General features: G+C 43.2%; 1 protein-coding gene across 1 annotated transcript in view; it reads right to left on the reverse strand.

The window, feature by feature from the left end:
- Positions 1-19,277, reverse strand: part of PGM2 (phosphoglucomutase 2) — a 28,264-nt gene extending 8,987 nt beyond the window's left edge. Inside the window, exons 1-7 of the mRNA XM_079989739.1 lie at positions 19,115-19,277; positions 10,312-10,479; positions 7,523-7,629; positions 5,885-5,969; positions 3,088-3,171; positions 1,494-1,687; positions 180-369 (exon numbers count right to left, since the gene is read on the reverse strand). Coding sequence (XP_079845865.1) covers positions 180-369; positions 1,494-1,687; positions 3,088-3,171; positions 5,885-5,969; positions 7,523-7,629; positions 10,312-10,479; positions 19,115-19,189 — 903 coding nt within the window. The 5' untranslated portion in view covers positions 19,190-19,277. The remainder of the gene's footprint in view (positions 1-179; positions 370-1,493; positions 1,688-3,087; positions 3,172-5,884; positions 5,970-7,522; positions 7,630-10,311; positions 10,480-19,114) is intronic.
- Between the last annotated feature and the right edge of the window lie 584 nt (positions 19,278-19,861).

Below are 19,861 nucleotides of genomic sequence, written 5' to 3' on the forward strand. Positions count from 1 at the left end.
TTTTTTCTTGTTTTCCTCCTCCAAAAACTTGTGGTCTGGTGCATCTTATAGAGCATAAAATACGGTACATGTCTTTAAAAATATAATATGCATTTAGAAGATTTATAGGTTATCAGGACAGGTTTGAAGTGGCGCAAAAGAAAGGTAGAAGGAAGAATTTTGACTAAATTGTGTTTTACCAGTACGCCTTTCCCCTCCTCGGGATTTGGATATTTTACTGTTGGAAATTCTGGATCAGGCTCCTTCTGTTCAGGAACAGCAAATGGAGGGCTAAAGTCAAACGCCTTAAAGGCTGACTGCACAAACTCATGGCCTACACCGTGCACAGAAGTGTGGACAAATTTCAGCTTTGTCTCCTTGTTTATATTCCTGAAATTAAGTACAGCAATGACATTACATTGGCATGAGCTTGTTTACCGCTAAGAACAAAGAAATGCACTGTACTGTATCCTCTTTCACTAAAACTTGTTTTTTTAAAAAAAGCCGCTTACAAGTTGCCCGATTCTCAACTCCAGGCCACACAACTGATGTAAGCAGACTGTGTATTCAAGCAACGTTGTGAAGATGTTCCTGAATGCACACACAGTTGCAAAGTGGTTACAACCTGTGTGCAACTCCTTCTGTGTATCTCCTCTCTGCTGGCACTGCTATAGTACCTGCTTAGATGTCTTATGGGATAAGGCAGGGAATGAAGAACGGTAACAGATGAACAAAGCAAAATACACAGATCTGAAGTTTGGGACATTCCTGTCCTGAATGCCTTTCCTTAGCAGCCGAGAAAGGAAAAATGGACTCGCCACAAGTTGCCTTCCTTTCAAGGGTCAAGCAGGCATTGTCTATCTACGTTAGGCCATCAGCCGAGATTTTAATAACATGAACTCCTTTTACCAGCTGGTACATCACCATTTGATTCTCCTACTCATTTTAACAGCCTCCATGCTTGTTGTTTGCTAGAGATACTGTACTGTGGAGATGGCAGTACCAAATCGGTGACGCATGTCCTTCTGGCTTGCACTCTTTATAAAGACTTGAGGAATAAGGTTATCACCCTCTTTTATCATCCATTCTCAGTCACCCAGCCACTGTCATACTGTCCTTTCTCTTGGCAAATCAAGATGAGCAGGTGACAGCAAAGACTGCAAGGTTTTTAGCTGGGGCAATCAGAATAAGATCCACTATTTGACGATTGATTCAAAACCCTAAAATGTATTTTATATAATAGACTTTTTATTTCTATTCTTTGTATTGTTGTTTTATTGCTACGGCCGATGGCTGATGCAAATAAAGATTCTTTCTTTCTTTCTTTCTTTCTTTCATCCTACATCCCTCATCAGAAGTTTGTCCCACCTTCCTCCCAATGGACAAAAGAAATTGCCATTTCTGTATGTGGAAACCTACTTGCAACTTACTTTCAATTTTAATCCTGTTGCACTAAAATTAAATAACATAGATTTATCTCCAAGAAGGAAGAAAAGACTTCCCTGACAGTTTACCTGTGAAAGCAGTGCTTCTGTATGTCCTTAAAGTAGTCCTTGTTAATAGATGTGTAAGGATCGTGGAGTAGGGGACTTTTATCAATCAGGCTGTCATCCCAAGCTTGAGGCCACGGCTCTAGGTTTTCTTCAATAGCTTGAGCAATTTCTTTATCGTGAGGTGAAATTATCTGAGCGCCGTTTTCCCAATAAACCTAAGTAACAGAGAGAATATATGCAGATTATCTGTTAATGGAAGCTTCATTATGATGTATCTACCGTATTTTTCGCTCTGTAAGGCGCACTTTCCCCCCCTAAAAAGGGGAAATGTGTGTGCATCTTATGGAGCAGATACCTTCATCCCGCTGCCCTGGCGGAGGCTTCGCAGGCTACCCCAGAAGCCAGAACAGCTAGAGGGAGCGCTGTGCAGCGTTCCCACTCGCTGTTCTAGCTTCTGCCTTAGCGGCGCGAAGCCTCCGCAGGGCAGCAGGGAGCCTTCATCCCACTCCCCTACAGAGGCTTCACGCAGCTATCCCTGGCTCTTGTGGGAGGGGGGAAGGGACAGCGCACAGCTCTGTCCCTTCCCCCACCTCCCAGAAAAGCCCCCAAGAGCTGTGCTCCCTTTAAAGAGTGCGTGGCTCTTGCAGGAGGTTGGGGGAAAGCCAGGAGGCTTGCTTTCACTAAAGCCAGGAGGACAAGAGGGATCAGTGCGCTCTTCACTCAGGAGGCTTTGCGTTGCTTTCTTATTTCTTGCTTTCCTCCCCTAAAAACTAGGTGCGTCTTATGGTCCGGTGTGTCTAATAGAGTGAAAATATGGTACTTAGTAGCTGTAAGTTCCAGGTGTTGCCCTGGAATTCTAAGAAACTAAAAAGCATAGAGAGGTATAAACAGATACAGTGGTATCTCGGGTTAAGTACTTAATTCGTTCTGGAGGTCCGTACGTAACCTGAAACTGTTCTTAACCTGAAGCACCACTTTAGCTAATGGGGCCTCCCACTGCCGCAGCGCCACCACCACATGATTTCTGTTCTCATCCTGAAGCAAAGTCCTTAACCTGAAGCACTATTTTTGGGTTAGTGGAGTCTGTAACCTGAAGCGTATGTAACCTGAAGCGTATGTAACCCGAGGTACCACTGTAGTTAGCTTTAGGGCTGTGGGGCAGCCGTGCACCATGGAGCTGGTTTGTGGGGTGGCGGGTCTGAATGTTGCAGAAGCGCTGGCGGAAATTGAGCAAGCAATGACCATGAAGTAGGAGCAGATGACATTGTTGGTGGTGGCAACCAAGACAGCTGGGGCATATTGGGGACAAAAATGTGGGATGCACAGCAGCTCAGCACATGCAGTAGAACTGCAGGAATCACACACCAAGGGGACAGTCAAGCTGGGTACAGGGTCTGTTTTGCCAGCTTTTTCTTCCCACAAGGAATGTATTGGTGAAGAAGTATCCAACAGACTAAACCCCCCTTCTCTCTGCAGTGTCTCCTTCTCTTGCCCCACCCCCCTGGCTGTACAGGGTTTTTTAAAAACCCTAAATGAAACATGATCCCCACCTCTAAATTGTTTCAGGCCAGATCCAGGTTTTCTGGAAAAAAGAAGAGGAGGAGGAGGGGAATACCTTGTATCCATTGTCTTCTTTTGGGTTATGAGATGCGGTAACCATAATTCCAGCAGAAAGTTTCAGGTGAGTTACTGCATAAGGCTGTGGAAAATAAGCAAATAAAGTAATTTCAAAATGGAAGGAGACTGCCTGGAGCAATTGCCCTGTTTCCTTCACAATTTTTAGAAAATATTTATTCCTCTCTCCCACATTCTAAGAATCTCAGTGCAGTATACATGAAGCTATAAAGTTCAGTCCAGAAAAAGCTGTCTCTTCCAATTTCCCCCCACGCATCCTGCTCACCAGTTATCAAACAGCCTCCTACTATAGTCTCCCTGAATTTGGAGCACTTTTTAGAATTTCAGTGAAATAGTGCAAGCCTTGCTCTATTTAAACTGATCTTTGTTTATGTGATACATAGGAATTACAGTTTAACTTCAACACTGTGAAAGAGGGATGGGTGAAAGGTAACAATTTGTCCAGATACATGCAGTGCATTTCTTGGCTGAGTGGGGACTTGAATCAATGTCTTTCTGGACCAAGCACAGAATGCCTACTGCTGCATCACACTGAAGTATCCAGATGGATTAGCAACATGCATACCTTTGGTATCAAGAACGCATGATTTTTAAATTTCTCCTGCATAACATCAGTTCAATCAAGATGCTATGGAATGACCATCAGGGATGATATTCCATAAAAGGTGCTTCCCATTTGGCCTGTTCTATCAACAACAGCAAGTATAGGCAGAGACCTTCATCTCAGCCCACATCACAGGTAAGTTCTGTGTCACTGGATTGATCTTTATTACGGCCATTTGCCCGTCACACGACAGTTTCCCATACCAACATATTATACTTAAACCTCCAAATTTAAAACCGCCAAAACTTACAAAAGACAAACAGGAACCAAAGCAAAACAAAAACAAAGACCACCATCATACATTACAATAAATTTCTAACCTAAACATCGCCCTCTGCTCATAAATTAATCAAGGATATCAATGGTGATATCACCTAATTACATCCTAGAACATAGATCATGGTTTAAAGGGATTATCCGAGCCACAAAGGAGTCCGTTTCTCTTCTTTAGGGATAGGACGCTGATCAAGAATCTGGCAACCATGAGTGATCTTAGGGGGTCATCATCAATTAGTAGATATCTCAGTTTGGCTTCAATCGTATCATCGGCAATTCCCTTTAGATATTGAGCAAGAAACTTGCTCCTGGCCGGTAAGTGAAAAGCACAGTCAAGAATTATGTGATGGAACGATTCCGGTGCCCCACAATTACAATCACATAAGAGCGATATCTGTCCATTGGAGAATCTATTTCTCAGCACGTTCAATGGGAAGGTGTTGAATCTTGCCTTTACAAAGGCATATCTATGAGCTGAAGAAGTTAAGGAATTCAAATAGTTTGGGAGCCTTAAGAGGGGTAATAAACCAAGATTTAGAGGTGAGCAGGTACCATTGCCCAAGACCATTTTCTGCTGCAAGTCCACCTCCTCTAGTTTACAGGTTACTGTTCTTTTAGCTGGGACTATGTCCTGCTCTAGTAATTTGGATGGGGAGATTCCCATTGCCGTAATTTTCAGCTGTAAATTTTTTACCCATGGGCTCTGGAAATCATCTCTCTACATAGATTGTATCAAGTACAAGTTTGGGAGATTGTGCCACAGAGATAACCAGTGACAAAGTATGTGCTTCCACAGAGCATTTTCCAGGGATACAGTATTAAGTTCCATGCGTAGCGCTGTATTACTTACACAGTTGGGCAGTTTCAATATCCCTCTTAAAAACTGATTTTGAATAACCTCCAGGGGAGATAGGTTGATAAAAGTCCCCCAAATTGAGATGGCATAAGCAATTGTCGGGATCACCTTGGCCTTGAAGACTTTCAACGCCGATGGGATATGAAGGGCCCCATCGGTGAAGAAGAATCGCAAGATCGCCAAGGAGATAGCTTTGGCTCTATTTGTAACATAGGCTACATGGGCCTTCCATCTAAGGTTATGTTGTAACCAAACTCCCAAATATTGGAATCTATAGACTTGTTCGATGACTCTCCCATCAATTCTCCAATTATAGAGTTTCCGGCTCTTTGAGAAAATCAGGATCTTAGATTTTACATAATTAATTGTAAGGGAATTTGCGTTACAATATGATCCAAAAAATTTTAAGGCCCTCCTGAGACCTACTCTAGAAAAAGAAAGAATGACTGCGTCATCCGCATATAGTAACAAAGGGCAGTGATAAAGTGCTAGGCGGGGTGCATGAATCCTTTCTTGGGATCTGTGTCATAATCTGCAAAAAACTGGAATGTCTCCAAAGCACAGAGAAAGCAATGAGCAGAAGAACCAATTGCAGACGGTAGATGGCTGTCTTAAAAAGTTCTTTTTTAAAAAAAGAACTAATGATCTCATAACTAGTTTTAGTTTGACCTCATCTCATGGCAAATACAGTCGTACCTTGGTTCTCAAACAGCTTAGTTTTGGCTCCCGAACGCTGCAAACCTAGAAGTGACTGTTCTGGTTTGCGAACTATTTTTGGAAGCCGAACATCCAGCAGGGCTTCTGCGACTTCTGATTGGCTGCAGGAACTTCCTGCAGCCAATCAGAAGTCATGCTTTGGTTTCCAAACGTTTTGGAAGTCGAACGGACTTCCAGAACGGATTCCATTTGACTTCCAAGGTACAATTCTCTCTCTCTCTCCCTCTCTCTGTGTGTAACACCACAATAAATTATATTTATCTACTGAACCTTCTAACAATGTATAAGTAGCATAACTGGGGTGCAGAGAGGCTAATGACCTACCACAAAAGGAGTCGGTGTGATGTTGGAGAAAAGGTACACAGGAACGCCTTGACTGATAAATGCTGTTGCAGCAAGCCTTGCAAATCTATTGGAGAGAAAAATAATAATTTGAAAACAAGGAAGGAATCCTCTTGCAAAACTCAAAGAAGTACTGCACTGAGCCTAAGTGCCATTTAGTTGATATTCATGCATTACATTTGCCGGCACCCACCCTGCAAATAGCATGCATTTAGCAATCTATGAAGGACGGTAGCACGGCCATGTTCTCCATTACAAGGACATGAATTGGGTGACCTACATATGATAAGTTTCTTCCCAATGTTTTTCAAGGGCTAAAGGTGAAAGGTAAAGATACCCGACTGTTAGGTCCAGTCGTGGACGACTCTGGGGTTGCGCGCTCATCTCGCTCTATAGGCCAAGGGAGCCGGCGTTTGTCCGCAGACAGCTTCTGGGTCATGTGGCCAGCATGACTAAGCTGCTTCTGGCGAACCAGAGCAGCACACGGAAACACAGTTTACCTTCTCGCTGGAGCAGTACCTATTTATCTACTTGCACTTTGACATGCTTTCAAACTGCTAGGTTGGCAGGAGCAGGGACTGAGCAACAGGAGCTCACCCCGTCGCGAGGATTTGAACCGCCAACCTTCTGATCGGAAAGTCCTAGGCTCTGTGGTTTAACCCACAGCGCCACCCGCGTCCCTTAAAATGCATCTAGTATGGAGATAAAGTCTCTGGGCGTGACAGAAAAAGTATGATGTTAACATATGAAGCAGGCCAAGCCCCAGCTATTAAAGCCAACTAATCTGGTTGTATAGCCAGGGCTTTAAAAAGTTAAGTACCACTGTAAGTTGTTCCTCAGTTCCGAAAAGAAACCAGGTTCACCCCCTAGTCGCCAGGCAAGCACTGCTTTTTCTCCACAATGAAATAAAGGAGGGATCTCTGGCAGCCAGGGGGCAGCAGAGTACAGCGGAGCAGTTTGTAGAACAAACACTTTCTGAGTTTTCAATACACTTCTTGCAAATAATGATATTATGTATGCATGTATGTATGTATTTCATAAAATTTATATGCTGCTTGATTGAGGATTTTTGCTACAATGCAGTTTACAAAAAGATCTAAAACAATAAAATAATCACTAAAAAAATACAACTGCAAATTAAAACATAAAGGAAGTTAAAACAACCACAGTACAATAGACTAAAACAACTTCCCATAAATCTTACATACTCTTAAGTGTCCTTACTTGGGAGATATATAATAATAATAATAATAATAATAATAAATTTTATATCCCAATAAAATAAAATAGACCTCACTCCTTAGCAAGCGTGCCTCAAATTACAGCCTTAATTCCTTTCATTTTATTATTCTTTGTCCCAATTACCTAAAGAAGAAAGATACTCGACTGGAGCTGCCAGACCCATCGAATTTTAATATTTTTATTGTTTTAATAGTGATATTTTTAGGAAAGGTGGGATTTAAAAAATCAATCAATTAATCAATCTTATCAGCTCATCATGGCACAGACTTTCCTTTGAGTTTAAGTCAAGAAAGGAGTTCATTCTGAGTGGGGCCCTTCTCCATCTATGGCAAAACAAGCATGTCATGAACAAATCATTGCAGCAGTTGCTAAGTATACCTTTTGCTGCTACCGCCACTCGGAGGATGAGCGCGAGCATCGTAGCCAATCACAACGCCTCTTTTCTTCAGGTCACTGAAGCTCTTTTCGAGGTACCTACAGAATCCCTAGAAACGAAAGCATACAAAGTGCCAGCAGTTTTGAAAGTCTGTCATATAACTTTGCACATGTTCTACAGAAGAGGAAGAGGAAGCTATTGCTTGCAAAGTGAAGAAGTTACGGCGTCTTGAAATGAATATATTACAGGGCTTGTGGTGAAACATCTTGCCTTGAGGGCAGAAGAGTGGAGGCAGAAACAACTTGGTGAGCTTTCACCTTCCACCCATGTTCCAAAAAATATGTCTCCTCTCCCCCGCAAGTGGCTTTTAAAGCATCATCTTGGGGACAAAAATCAAAGAATGAAAAGTGGTACCTAAAAGACGAACCAACATGCAAATCCCCTTTTCTAACAAAGCATACCTTTTCCCAAAAACAAATACTGTTAACAAGGAAGAGGCTTTTGATCAGGTAAGATAAACTTTGAGGACTGCATTTTACCAGCCTAATCCCAGTATCTACAGCCTCTGCAAATATGGTGCTTACAGTATGGTGTGCTGGACCAGGGTGGCCAATGCAATGTTTTAAGCAGGGTGGATAAAAATCAATTAAAAAACAAAACAAAACCACACACAAAAATATTGGATTTTCAAAATTTAAATTGGATATTTAAAATAAAATGCTTTTGGAGGAAAAATCTTTCTAAAGATAGCTTTTAGACTATAATGTAACTTAAATAGAAAACTATTTATCAGAAAATAAGGATTTGTTTTAAGTTTTTCATGTGTGTTAAAACTCAGTCTAAGTTTTTTTTTTTTAATCATTTAACCACATCAGTTAACAAACATGAATACATATACCATAATGTTATTGTTTTAGTTAAAGAAATTGTTTAAATTGTTATTAAGGAAATGATTATTTTTCTCCTTCCAATAAAGTACAGCAGAAAAGTTGTCCAAATATAAACAGTTAATTTATTAAACCTCACAATAATTTCATAATTATCTGTCTACGTATTTCTAATAGTATAACCACATCAGTAATTTTTATATAACTGTAAAAACTACTCTGAGAATTTATTATTCCAAAAATGAAACCTTCATCTGGTTGTAAATATTAAGATTATACCAGCAAGAATGAGTCCTGTAAAAAAATGATTTAAATCAAGTCTTACTGACTACTGATTTAAATCATGGTTTAAATCGATTCGATTTAAATCAAATCCACCCTGGCTATAAGCCATGATTTTGTGCAAGCATTGCAGAGTTATTTTTGTCATACTGCACATATGTGCCAATGTAAATGACCGTGGTGCAAGTTATCTGCTCTCTTATATACACAACACAAAAGGGGAATTGTGTTCTTATTACAGAATCCTGAATGAGCAGCTGAGCAATACTTGTCTGTGATAATCAGGTGATTTTTTTTGTGGGGAGGGGAGCAAGATTTATGCCTGTAAATCTGGGAAGAGCGGGGTGTTGATCTTAGTCTGCTGTGAGGCTGCACTTAAGTTGGAAAGGACTGCCCCATGCTGGCTCCCAGCTGCTGCAAAAATGACTCTAAGACAGAGGGCCATCTTTTTGTATGCATGATAAACATGAAACACTTGCACCATCAGTGCCCATGTGAAGACCACCTGGTGAAAACCCTTACACATATGGTTCTTAATTGTAAACTATATGCTGATCTCCGTCAGCAATTTCTAGATCTACTCTGTATCCCCAAATGGAAACCAGAGTTGGAGGTCATACATTTTCTATTACCGGGGAGTGATCAGGAGCTCACCGTTAGTGGCTAAATATCTCTATTTGGTTTTTTGTCGTCGAAATACACTGCAGATGTCTGATCTCCCTGGAGACCTAGAGATGTGACGATAGACTGCTCTGCCTCTTTTCTTTTAGCAAATGTTTTGTGCCACTGGGGAAGTGGTAATTCTGTATTGATTTGTTTTGGATGTTTGTTTGTGATGCCAATAAAAGGTTTGATGATGATGACTGCATGTAAATTGCTGCCATGTTTGTTGAATGGTTTTCTGGTTATCTGAGAAGAGCAACACAGCTGGGGTGTGGGACTTTGCCTGTCTGTGGCACAAATAATGCAAACAGCTTGTGCAATCTCCCAATTAGTGCTCCACCTGGATATTTATTCAGGTCGATTTAGTGATCTGTTATCTTACAATCCTTGCAGCAATGTGGCAATTGCATATGTCTTGCAACATTCTGATTGCATTTTTCTGCGCCTACGCTTCAACACATATCTCACTAACATTCAATCCAGACTTTGTTATTTCAAAAATTTATAAGCTACCTTCAGGAAAAACCCTCCCAAATCGGAAGAATTAGCCTCCAAATATTGGAGAAACTATTTCTAAAAGCTCATTTTAATCTTGCAAACTGAAAAGGTGTTCCAGTGGAAAATGATGGCCATTTTGAGATGCAGTTTAATTTCTCTAAAGCTTTGGTGGGATTTTTTTTTTAACAGCCAATCATTACAAATAGTTGCAGAGACATTAATGGTATGCTTACCCATTAAAGAAAGGCAGGATTAAGCCACTGAAATGGTTTCAATTATTTGACTCTCTACATATTATAATTATTACAAACTTTGGGTACAAACCAGAGAAAATTCGATGGGCTTGACTTATTGATAATGAGAGAGGCACTCAACTTTCTAACAATTACAACCATTCTTTGAAAAACAGGCATACAGTACTTTTAAAGAAAAATAAGGACCTCTTTGTTTAAATCTGGTACCTGAGTAGTTTGAATAATAGTCAAATCATTCATCCGAGATGTTCCTGTTCCCATAGGTGCTCGGAGCCCGGCAGTCCCAAATTCCATCCGTGAACCAAAACATTTTCGGAGTTCTTCTGTACTCTGATTTGCAAGTAGATACTTTACATTGTCTCTGGTTTTGGAATTCTGTAGAGGAAAAAGATTTCACCAGGGTTTAATTTTGAGCCCAGAATCTAGGGCGCCTTTTATGGAAAACCAATTTTGCCAATTTTTTGGCGGGAAGCAAGTCTTATAATGGAAAGAGTATAACTGCAGGACTTCCATTATTCTAGGGAATCCAATTTAAAGAAATTCAGGGGTTCCTTGAAAGCTTATCAGAAGTTTGTCCATGAAGGGTCTGTAAGGGAGCAGCTTTCCTAAAAGTCAGCTTTCTGGCCAGCACCAATACTGACGTTTCCTTACAAAATGCAGCTGAAGGAGACTCTCTCAGTTCAACACCCAACAACCCAGGCCAGGACCAGGGGCCATTTGTTGTTGCCATCTGTCTGTCTCAAGAGACGATAAAGTGCGCCTCAGGGGGTGAAGTCAAACTGCCCAGTATAACTTAAGGAGCGTCTCCACCCCATCGTTCTGCCCGGACACTGAGGTCCAGCGCCGAAAGCCTTCTGGCAGTTCCCTCCCTGCGAGAAGCGAAGTTACAGGGAAGCAGGCAGAGGGCCTTCTTGGTAGTGGCGCCCTCCAATCAGATGTCAAAGAAATAAACAACTATATGACATTTAGAAGACATCTGAAGCAGCCCTGTTTAGGGAAGCTTTTAATATTTGATGAATTGTTGTATCACCTTGCCAACAAAGGTCCGAATAGTTAAAGCTATGGTTTTCCCAGTAGTGATGTATGGAAGTGAGAGCTGGACCATAAAGAAGGGTGATCGCCGAAGAATTGATGCTTTTGAATTCTGGTGCTGGAGGAGACTCTTGAGAGTCCCATGGACTGCAAGAAGATCAAACCTATCCATTCTTAAGGAAATCAGCCCTGAGTGCTCACTGGAAGGACAGATCCTGAAGCTGAGGCTCCAATACTTTGGCCACCTCATGAGAACAGAAGACTCCCTGGAAAAGACCCTGATGTTGGCAAAGATGGAGGGCACAAGGAGAAGGGGATGACAGAGGATGAGATAGTTGGATAGCGTTCTCGAAGCTACCAGCATGAGTTTGACCAAACTGAGGGAGGCATTGGAAGACAGGAGTGCCTGGAGTGCAATAGTCCATGGAGTCACGAAGAGTCAGACATGACTAAATGACTAAACAACATCAACAATATTTTGTTGTAAGCCGCCCAGAGTGGCTGGGGAAACCCAGCCAGATGGGCGGGGTATAAAGAATATAATATTATTATTATTACAGTGGTACCTCTGAATGTGAGCAGGATATGTTCTGGAGCCCTGTTCGCATCCAGAAGCGAACGCAACCCGCGTCTGTGCGTGCGCGTCGCGATTCGCTGCTTCGGCACATGCACATGACGTCATTTTGACCGTCTGCGCATGCGCGAGTGGTGAAACTCGGAAGTAACATGCTCCATTACTTCCGGTTCACCGCAGCGAGCAACCTGAAAATATTTAACCCGAAGCTACTTCAACCCGAGGTATTATTATTATTCTGCATTAGCACCACCGAAGTGACCTACCGTGGTTCACAAGCCTGGGCAATTTGTATGGGGCCCCTGGGCTGCCCAGACAACAAGAACCCCCTCTTGGCCTTGCTGATGTGGTCCAAAGGAAAACAGAATCATTTATTCTAAAAACAGGAGTAGTGGTGGTGTAGGACATTAGCCACACCATGCGTTCTGGTATACTTTTCACAGTGCTGGAAGGGCCCAAACTGCATAAACAACTTGAGGAAATGCCCATAGCCACAATTACAGTCCTCAAATAGTGACTGCATGCAAAACTACCATTGTATCATTTAACCCTAATGAATGCCTGACAGCTTAATGACGCTGCCTATTTTTAGATGGCCGTGAGATTCTTTTTCATATCACAATACAGACATGTTGCTCCACATGTTGTTATGGCATTTACAAAGTGCCTTGTATGTCCAGCACTTGCCTAACAACCAAAGGCAGCTCTAGAGAAGCAATACAGGAAAGGAGTCGTGTGCTCAAACCTGTTGCCGAGTTAGGCAACTCACTTCACAGAAGTATTTACAGTACCGAGCTGAAACATTCAGACAATACAGAGACTGTTTGCCCAAATCCAGCTGGTTTTTGTTTTTTGTTTTAAAGAGGGGGATACAAACCACAAGAAGATTCGTTGTCACTAATTGTTCCTCAAGACCAGAATCACACAGCAATTATCTTATAGGAAGCCACATGGAACATATTAGAGCTCTTGAAATATTGAGAATCTTCACATTTGGCCTTCTGTGCCGCATGTAAAGATTACAGCTGAGCATGAAGACGACTGCAGCTTCAAAGAAAGTTGGCCCCAAGACTTTGTGCTGGAAATGTTCTACAGTAAAAATCTGAACCATTCTGCTCTTCAGAAAAGGCTCCTAGACCAGCTCATAAGCATCAACCATAAGACAGTCTTTGCCCTCTGGCTTCCAATCCAAAAGGCACAATGGAAAGGGGAGTGTTTTGTTTGCTTTTTTTGCTCTGTAAAGCCACCTTGGAAGGATTTGTATCCTTGTTGGAGGAATAAATATAACTGAAATGCATGCATGCATAAATCAATACAGTAGCTAAAACTCAGATTATTCCACACTTTGCTGGTCAAAGAGGTGCTTAATAACAATGATACTTGCAGCCTGATCTAACACTCACTCACTCTCCTACTTAGCAGTCAGTTGAAATGCTTTGGACATCCAAAGCACTTCACTCGGGGAGAATCTCCCACCACATGATTTGCCATGGATTGTCAGTGGCTCCATCTGCAATATACATTTAAAGCAGCATCACATCGCTTTATAAGGAGCCCTGGCTTTCCTCAAAGAATCCCAGGAAATGTAGTTTGCTAAGGGTGCTGTTAGTAGGCCCCTATTGCCTTCACGCAGGACGCAGGTAGCGCTGTGGGTTAAACCACAGAGCCTAGGACTTAGAATCATAGAATCATAGAGTTGGAAGAGACCACGAGGGCCATCGAGTCCAACCCCCTGCCAAGCAGGAAACACTCATCTTGCCGATCAGAAGGTCGGCGGTTTGAATCCCTGCGACGGGGTTGCTCAGTCCCTGCGCCTGCCAACCTAGCAGTTCAAAAGCACATCAAAGTGCAAGTAGATAAATAGGTACTGCTTTGGCAGGAAGGTAAAAGGCGTTTCCGTGCGCTGCCCTGGTTCGCCAGAAGCGGCTTAGTCATGCTGGCCACATGACCCGGAACCTGTACACCGGCTCCCTTGGCCAATAAAGTGAGATGAGCACCGCAACCCCAGAGTCGGCCATGACTGGACCTAATGGTCAGGGGTCCCTTTACCTTTATTGCCTTCACGCAGCTACAGTTCCCAGAGTGCCCTGGGAAGGAGTGTTAAACCACTCTGAAAATTGAAGCTCCCTGAAGCTCTCCTAACAACTCTCAGCATCTTTAACTAACTACAATTCCCAGGATGCTTTGGGGGAAGCCATGATGGTTTACAGTGGTAGAATACTACTCTAAGTGTGAACTGCAAATGGGTTCAGTGAAGCCCTGCTAACAGCACCATCTTCTGTGGATACAAACTTGGCATTCACTAGAATCAGGGTCTTTTCAGCAGCAGACCCACTATTAATGGACTATCCTTTTACAAGAAGCTCATTAAACCTTGAATATTGCTTTCTTCTACATTGGCTCTCTGTTCCACAAAACGTATTCCTATTCCTTTTTAGACTGTTACTTTTGGCATTAAAATTTTGTGAAATAAACAGATTACCTGCTGTCATATCCAGGTTCAGCTTTGAGGTTAAATTTGAACTAAGGGCTTCCAAAGTCTCGCCCTTTTATCACTAAACTACAAATTGCACAGAGGCATATTAAACACATGGAAATGCAGTAAACCCATTGAAGGCAATAGGAGTGCAATCAGTCACTCCTTCTCTCAGGATTAATAGAGATGGAAGTCAGCAGTACTGTAGCTTTTTTTGTTGGTCAATGAGAAAGCAGACGTTGCTACCATTATTATTGCCGTTTATAAAATTCATAGGTTGCTTTTTTTTTTTTACCAAAGTAACTCCAAGGGATTTGCAGTAAAAACAAGCAAGCAAACAGATACAGTAAAACCGGGTATAAAGAAAACAAAAAGTCTAAAAGGTAGTTCTATTTTTTTAAATCTACATTGAAACATTCCACCCACTCCCAGAAAACATGGGTAATTAAAAGCCTGGCCAAAAATAAAGAAATTGTGCTGATGACTGATTCCTAAAGATATGTAATGATGGTGCCAAGCATGCCATAAGACGGAGCCACCAGTGAAAAGGTCCGTTCTCGTGTTGCCACCTTTTAGGCCTCCTGTGGATTCTGGTTTAAATCAGGATTAACATTACCATACTTGTAATGCATAACAAAGTCCAGAAATTACGAAACCTATGAACCTGAACTTGCCCAAATGGTTCTAGCACACTGTTCATCCAAGGATTGAGGTATCTGTATGCGTAATAGCTTGCCAGGTGGATCCTCGTTTTGTAACAGTAAATATAGTACTCTTCTGCTTATCAGGAGGGTGATCTTAGTTGAACTTTACTTTAGGTTTTGTAACCATCTTCTGATATTTAACCAAGGTTACATTCCCCAAGCCACTTTCTCAACAAAGTACTATTTCAGAAGCAACAGGGTCTGATGATTGGTGCATAACTGCCTCTGAATGTGGGTTTTTTATGCTTAAAACTGCTTTCAGTACATATAAATATTATACAAATTTAGAACAGGATTGCTCATCAAATATTATGATCCAAAACTCATAACACAACCAGTTTCTTTCACAGTGTACTGTACCCACCAACTTTAACCATCTAGAGGATCAAAAATAAATCATTGAATAATGTCTGGAATTTTAAGATAACATAAACTGTTACAAAGCAGAATTGTATGAAATGTACTACAAGGTATTTCAACTATCTGGGGAAACAAAAGCTATTTATGTAAGCCAGGAAGGGTATACAAAGTTTAAATAAATACACACATAGCTAAAAATCTCTCCGAAGTAAAGCAAAAACAAAAAAACTGGAATAAGAAATTAAACAGCCACTGAAATTGTGCCACTCTATTGAAATACAAGGAATGCTGAATGATTCTGCTACTAACACACAAAAAGCCTCTAGTCTAGATAGTTCTAAAATTTAATTTTGATACTCAAGTCACATGTTTTTGTGGAGTACAGTACGTACTGTATGTAACCCATTCAAAAATAGAACACAGACATAGTAAGATGATTTGGGCAGTGGATGTTGGGTCACTATCACCTTTGTCTTCATTGCTGATACACTGGGCATTGGTAGAAAGGAAACACGGTGTTCATAAGGGTAAATGCTTGAAGGCACTATGGTTTGCAATGTTTAAATCATGTTCTAATTAGTAGGTGAGTAGCCAAAGGCCATCCAGCCTCTGCTTAAAACCGTTCAAGGAAGGAGAGCACACACCCTCCTGAGGGAGTCCATTCCACTGTCGAACAGCTCTTACCATCAGAAAGTTCTTCCTGATGTTTAGGAGGAATTTCATTTCTTGTCATTTGAAACCATTATTGGTTCAGTTCTTACACTCCAAAGCAGGGGAAAAACAAGTTTGCTCCATTCCCCCAGGTGGCAGCCCTCTAGTTATTTGAAGATGGCTATTATATCATAGTTCTTGCAGTGCAAGGAACCTTCCTTGGAGATTTTGAAGCAGAGGTTGGATGGCCATCTGTCATGGATGTTTTAGTGGAGAGTCCTGCACTGCAAGGGATTGGACTAGATGACCCCCAGGGTCCCTTCAAAGTCTACAATTATATGATTCTAACAAATCAGATTTATCCCTGCAGTGCAGGGGGCTGGACTAGACGCAGCGTTTGAAACTCCCATTGTTCTAGGCGCATTTTGCGACCGGGAATTTCATTTGCATGAGCAGTTCCTAAGCTCGGAAATACGCCTAAGATTTCAGATTAAAACTGCAGAATGGAAGGAAAGGACAGCCTTTTTCTGCCTCCCCATTTCCAGCCACTCTCTGAGGACTGGAGAAGGGACCCTCATAAGAATATTAGGGGGACAGGCAGGGGAAGTATGGCTTTGTTTTTTGCAGTCTTCAGATGAGGTCTAGACCATGTGAAAAATGAACATAATATTTAAGCTGCAGTTCATTCATTTTCAGCTTTGTATTCTTGTTACAAAAAAGTGCGCCTAGACATTCCGTTGTTGTGCCCATAAACTAGGCTTAAGGTGCCATTATCTCCTAGCTTTCATATCTGTTTCTAACACTGACTAAATGACCCTTGGGGTCTATTCCAGTTCTACCATTCGATGCTCTCTTACTGGAAATCCTGCTCCTGTGGCTTCCGGTTGCCTTAATGGCACAGCTCCCACGACAGCGGAGACCACTGGCGAAGCAATAAACAAAGATGAAAGAGGGTAATTATCTTTGTAAACTCCCCCCAGGGCCCAGGAGGAGTAAGCTACATTCGTGGATAGTCTTGGTACCTGGCTTTCGCTCATACATGGATGTGAGAGGCAGGGAGACGATTGGGTGCAAAGCAATTCACCTCTCGGTAACCCCTCCAATGCCGCCATTAAGAGCAGCGGTACTTCTGTTCATTAAAGGATTCATTAGGATTAATGCAGAGACACATGTTGATAATGATGGGACAAGACTAAGGACTGCTGAACTGAAACAGTTACAAGGTCGTACAGATTTAAATTGGAAAGATGACTCCATCTGAGCCAAAAAAGATGGTATGTGTTTGTGGGGGGAGCCAATCGCTTCATTATGAATCCTTTGTTACATAAATGACTCAGCAACCCCCACCCCCCAGAATGCTTGGGAATGCTAAAAGTTTTGTTCTTTAAAGCAAGTGAAGAAGAAAGGAGATGGGAGCACAGATATATATCATAATGACAAACGGGACTGTGTGAGAACAAAATAATGTTTGAAATAATTATAAAAAGGGGTTGGAGCCTCTGCGGAGTTAATTGTTTTACTTCCCCGCTCATTGAGGGGAGGAATGGGTTGTATTTGGTTTGAGCAATAGTCTGGAGGCAGAATGAAAAGGAATCAGACCCTGAAGTACAGCATGTGGGAAGCCATACAAAATTTATAATTGGCTATGTAATTGATTTTAAGATTTTTAAGCATCTTAAAAAGCAGAGACATCACCTTGCCAACAAAGGCCCGTATAGTTAAAGCTATGGTTTTCCCAGTAGTGATGTATGGAAGTGAGAGCTGGACCATCAAGAAGGCTGATCGCCGAAGAATTGATGCTTTTGAATTATGGTGCTGGAGGAGACTCTTGAGAGTCCCATGGACTGCGAGAAGATCAAACCAATCCATTCTTATGGAAATCAGCCCTGAGTGCTCACTGGAAGGACAGATCCTGAAGCTGAGGCTCCAATACTTTGGCCACCTCATGAGAAGAGAAGACTCCCTGGGAAAGACCCTGATGTTGGGAAAGATGGAGGGCACAAGGAAGAAGGGGACAACAGAGGACGAGATGGTTGGACAGTGTTCTTGAAGCTACCAGCATGAGTTTGACCAAACTGCGGGAGGCAGTGGGAGACAGAAGTGCCTGGCGTGCTCTGGTCCATGGGGTCACGAAGAGTCGGTCACGACTAAACGACTAAACAACAACAACAAAATGTAATTGATTTGTACATGAATTGGTATTGTTATTTGGTATTAATATAATTTGGTGCATATTGGATTTTTGTAATTTAAAATGAATAAAAATCATTATTATTACAGCATTTTTTAAAAAAGGAAATCCTGTTCCTGCGGTCACGGACTCCCTAGCCAGCCCCAGGAGGCCAAACTGCACAATAATAATGCTAATAGCCACCCTTCCTGGGTAAGGAATGGCCAGGCAGCTTACGCAACATGCTTCTGAAAAGCTCCCTGAGGTCCCCCAGAGACGTTGCCTATAGCTACTTACACATTCATTCCTGCAACGTAGAGGGTTGGGCTGGATGACCCCGGGGGTTCCCTTCCAACCCCACCATTATTCGAACGCGCCACCTTCATTCTCTCAGCGCGAGGGGGTTGGGCTGGATGACCCCGGGGGTTCCCTTCCAACCCCACCATTATTCGAACGCGCCACCTTCATTCTCTCAGCGCGAGGGGGTTGGGCTGGATGACCCCGGGGGTTCCCTTCCAACCCCACCATTATTCGAACGCGCCACCTTCATTCTCTCAGCGCGAGGGGGTTGGGCTGGATGACCCCGGGGGTTCCCTTCCAACCCCACCATTATTCGAACGCGCCACCTTCATTCTCTCAGCGCGAGGGGGTTGGGCTGGATGACCCCGGGGGTTCCCTTCCAACCCCACCATTATTCGAACGCGCCACCTCCATTCTCTCAGCGCGAGGGGGTTGGGCTGGATGACCACAGGGGTTCCCTTCCAACTCCACCATCCTCTCATTCTAACACGCCCCATTCGTTCCTGCAGTGCAGGGGGTTGGGCTGGATGACCACAGGGGTTCCCTTCCAAGCCCACCCTTCTGCGATTCGAACGCGCCGCCTTCATTCCCTCAGCGCGAGGGGGTTGGGCTGGATGACCCCGCGGTGTCCCTTCCCCACTCGGCAGCTCTCTCAGCTCCGACAGGCGCCCCCTAAATAAGCTCCTGGTCGGCCTCCCTCTTCCCCACACGCCCGGCTCCTTCCTCCCCTCCTTCTCCCGCACCTTGTCCCACAGCAGCCAGTCGGAAGCCGCCAACTGGATCCGCTGGTAATCCAAGCCTTCGGCCATCGTCGCCATTCTTTCCCCTCAGCAGCGCCGCCGCTCCGTCCCCTCAGAAACGCCTCAGCAGCCTCTTCCCCGGTTCCGGAGGCGCAGCAACGCGCCCAAGGCCGGGAAGCTCCGCCTCCCGAAGGCGGGCACGGCCTGATTGGATGGGCCGCCCGCTCGAGTTAACCCTTCCCCGACTCCCCTAGCGAGCGCCGGAGGTGGGAGAGTAGGCGCTTCCCTCGTGAGAACGCCGAGCGTTCAGGAACTCCTTGACTATTGGTGTCAACGGCGGCCGGCGCCATCGCTGAGGTAGCTCAGTCGGTAGAGCGTGGAGACTCTTAATAGCAGGATCGTGGGTTCGAGCCTCCACGTTGGGGAAAATGATTCCTGGATTCGATGGCTCTGTTAGTCCCTTCCGAAAGCGTCTGTTTAAATTCGTTAGGATAATCGCTCTGGATAGTCAGTGGATTGGAGTGTGGGGCTGATATCGCCAAGGTTGCAGGTTTGATCCCTGTATGGGGCAGCTGCATAGGGGTTGAGCCAGTAGATGATGCTTGGATCCTTTCTAATTACCGGTATGTTTTTGTGGTTTTGATCTTTTTCATGTTTTCAGTTATGGCTAGAAAGATTTGCATGATGGTTTATCGGTAAAACTTTGTAACCCGCTTTTGAGTTTTGTTCTGTTTAATTATTTTATAACAC

The sequence above is a fragment of the Podarcis cretensis genome (assembly GCF_951804945.1).
Source record: "Podarcis cretensis genome assembly, chromosome: 9".
NCBI classification, from domain to species: Eukaryota; Metazoa; Chordata; class Lepidosauria; order Squamata; family Lacertidae; genus Podarcis; species Podarcis cretensis.